Source organism: Diachasmimorpha longicaudata, unplaced genomic scaffold, assembly GCF_034640455.1.
Source record: "Diachasmimorpha longicaudata isolate KC_UGA_2023 unplaced genomic scaffold, iyDiaLong2 ctg00000339.1, whole genome shotgun sequence".
Lineage (NCBI taxonomy): Eukaryota > Metazoa > Arthropoda > Insecta > Hymenoptera > Braconidae > Diachasmimorpha > Diachasmimorpha longicaudata.
This window is the reverse complement of record NW_026974089.1, coordinates 10,033-13,229: the sequence shown is the minus strand read 5'-3', so window position 1 is coordinate 13,229 and position 3,197 is coordinate 10,033. Positions and strand designations below refer to the sequence as shown.

At 38.5% G+C, this 3,197-nt stretch overlaps 1 protein-coding gene across 1 annotated transcript; it reads right to left on the bottom strand.

The window, feature by feature from the left end:
* Positions 1–20: 20 nt before the first annotated feature.
* On the bottom strand, positions 21–2,821 carry LOC135172468 (uncharacterized). Its single transcript, XM_064138514.1, has 2 exons — positions 1,376–2,821; positions 21–1,295 (listed from the first exon to the last, which is right to left on the bottom strand). Exons 1-2 carry the CDS (start codon positions 2,151–2,153, stop codon positions 1,063–1,065), a joined length of 1,011 nt encoding a protein of 336 aa, XP_063994584.1. The 5' UTR covers positions 2,154–2,821; the 3' UTR covers positions 21–1,062.
* Positions 2,822–3,197: the final 376 nt, after the last annotated feature.

Below are 3,197 nucleotides of genomic sequence, written 5' to 3'. Positions count from 1 at the left end.
CACTCACGTGTGATATCCTGGATGGCGAAAATATTTTCGCCTTCCAGGGTTTCACCCTCTGCGTCCTCCCACCGCAGCCACTCGTTGGCCGCCCGCAGGTAGGCCCTCTCCCTCCTGGTTGCCTGCATCTGTAAAAAAAAAACAATGAATTAGAAATAAAAACAACAAAATGAATTTAAAAACTAAAACAACCAAAATGAATTTAAAAACTGAAAACTAAAACAATCGAAAAAATCAAAAACGAAAAAAACAACCAAAAACGAACGAAAAACCGAAAAACTAAATTTAAAAAACTAAAAAAGAATTTAAAAACTGAAAACTAAAACAAGCGAAAAAATCAAAAAACTAATACAAAAACGAACGAAAAAAATACGCGGATTTGAAAGAAAAAAAAACGCGAAACTTATACCCCGCACCAAGAAGATATTAAAAAATATTTAAAAAAACACACGAGAAAACATAGAAAATGAAGCGCGAAAAACTGAAAATTAAAAACCGCGAAACGCAACGAAAAAACATGCAAAAAATATTCAAAAAACTTACCTCGAGGGCAAAGTGCTCCTGGCACGCTCCTTGGCAGGTGACTTTCACCATGGTTATTTTTTTTTTTTTTAAATAAAAACACAAAAAACACTAAAACTGGACACGACACTAGTCCTCGGGGATGGTGATGGTGAAAGAGGGCGAGTAGTGGAACCTCACGGTTTATATAACTTTTGCCCCACTATTTCGCCCTCAACCCTCTAAACCGTAAGTTAGAGGGAGATGGGGGTAAGGATTTATGTAGGAAAGACGAGGAAAAAGTCAAAATTGTTCTCTAAACCCTCTAAACAACGAGAAGGAAAGAGACAATAAACGAAAGACTACAGGACGCCGACGAAGAAGAAGCGAGAGAGAAATTTCTCCTAGCTTCTACGTGAAAAAAAAGGGCTGGGGACAGGAGAGGGAATATTGGGTCTTGCCTAGCAATAAAAAAAAGTCAAGACTCACAGGTAATGCAATAAAATGTATGACTTTTATTTCAGGTATTCAAAAAAAAATACAGACATGTTTAATGAATTTTTAACCCGAACGGTTACTGGGTGATAACGGGGTGAAATCAAGACTCTGGATGGCCAATCCTTCATCATCATCATCCCCGCTTTGATCCAATTGCATCGCAATTTGATCAAGCTCTTTTTGGCGCTGCGTTGGAGCCCATCGCCCTCCGTAATCGTCCTCGCGATTCCTTTGTTCTAGATTCGCGCCCAACGCGACTAGAACGGCCTCGATTTCCTCGATAGATTTTCGCGGTTCTGAAACAAAAAAACAATACAAGATTAGCCTCAATCAATCTAATCTCAAAATTCATATGATTGATTGATTGAATATTTACTTTTCGGGGTTGAGGTCGCGAAATTCAATGATCCATGCTGAGCATCTTCACCCTCGCGTTCCAGGATTAAATTGATCACTGATGGAGTGCTGGGAATGATCTCGATCGATGAATCCAATTCCATCATGGGCTCAGGGATGATATCCTTCGATGTGTTGTCCTTGGATCGATTTTTTTCTGATTCGCGAGCTCTAAATTGTCTTTGTTTTTCCTTAGCTAGTTCGCGACGTTTTTCGCGAGCGATAAAGTCGGCCTTCTTTTTTTCCGCGAGTTTTAAACGTTTTTCGCGAGCCTGTATTTTTTTCAGATCCTTTTTCTTATCAATGTAGTTCACTTGATTGAATAAATCAAGATCTTTTTCTAACATATTAATCCATAACTTTTTTTCTTCTGTACTCACTTGCGTAATTTCACTTGTTTTTTTATTATTGACTTTCAGGATTTTAGAGCCACTTTGAGTGCTACCGGGTGATTTATGGCCCAATCGTCTGGCTGAGTTTTTCTTCTTCTTTTCAGCCTTTTGAAGGTCAAAGTCAATATTTATGACAGGACCTGTCTTGGAAATCTCATGTCTTTGAAGTTTCACTTTTTTCACTATTTTTTCAATTGATCTTTTCTCATCACTGTTATATTGCACTACACGATCACTAATTATCTTAATTCCGTTTTGATTGGCCTTGTTTCCACCATATTTAGATTTTTTAGGTTTAAAAGTTCCAGGCTGATAACCTGATTGATAACTGGATTTTGGAGATGAGTTCATTTGACTTGATGTCATTTTGACGTAAAAAACGTAAATGCAGTAAAATGATCTCACTGGGGTCCTTGATGCATCCCTAGTTTAGAGGAGGAGGGGCTAAGTTTTCCACACTTTTTTGAAGATTTGCCCTTGGTGGGGGGTCCTTTGCATACCTGATGGGGGCGGATGCTCGAGTTTTCCTTTTTTTCGCCCCCCCCCCCACTTGTTTTGCATTTGTTGGCTATTGAAAGGAAAGGTCAATGATTGGCCCATTTCCTTTCTTGTAGACCAATGTCTCCTCCCCCGCAGGGAGATAATATTCTTCCTCACACGCCCTAAAAAAGTAGTACCAATAGAGTTTTTCCCCCACTCCTGCTTTGCATAATCTTGTGTGTTCTATGCAGTCGAAAAAACCATTTGACTTCGACATTTTATATAATAATACATCACTATTATGCACAATTGCTTTAGTAACCACAGCCAAAGTTTTTGCATTTTTCGCATATTTCTTTTCATTTAATAAATTCGTGATTGCAATGCTTCTCAAGGATGGAGGATTATATCTCATTTGAAAATTTGATTCGATTTCTCTATTAGATTCTGCAGGTTCTTCATTGTAACACACTTTAAATGTCGTACACATGTCTATGCTCTCATCTTGAGAGTGTAATTTATCCCTGCGATATCTGATATGGATTTTATTCCATGTCTCACCGAGGAATTTATATTTGCATACGCAAGAAGGATCAACAAGGAAATCTTCCACTTCACATTCCAATCCTGACCCTATCGCGATTTTCCGCGCTTTTGCTGGAATGCACATGTCATCACTGTCTAGGTAATCATCATCGGTATATTTATCAACACATACGCGTACTCTTTTCTGGCGAAATTGAGGCTTTTGTCGTCCCTCATACGATTCGCGACCCGCGAGATATTTTTTAAGGGACTCTAAATCGTAACTTTCAAAGTTTTTAGACATTTTTACTATTGCAATGCCTTTTAACGAATGACAACAAACGCGTCACTCGATTTAACAAAAAAAATCGGTATAGGAAGGTTCCATGGTAAGAGTGGGGGTAC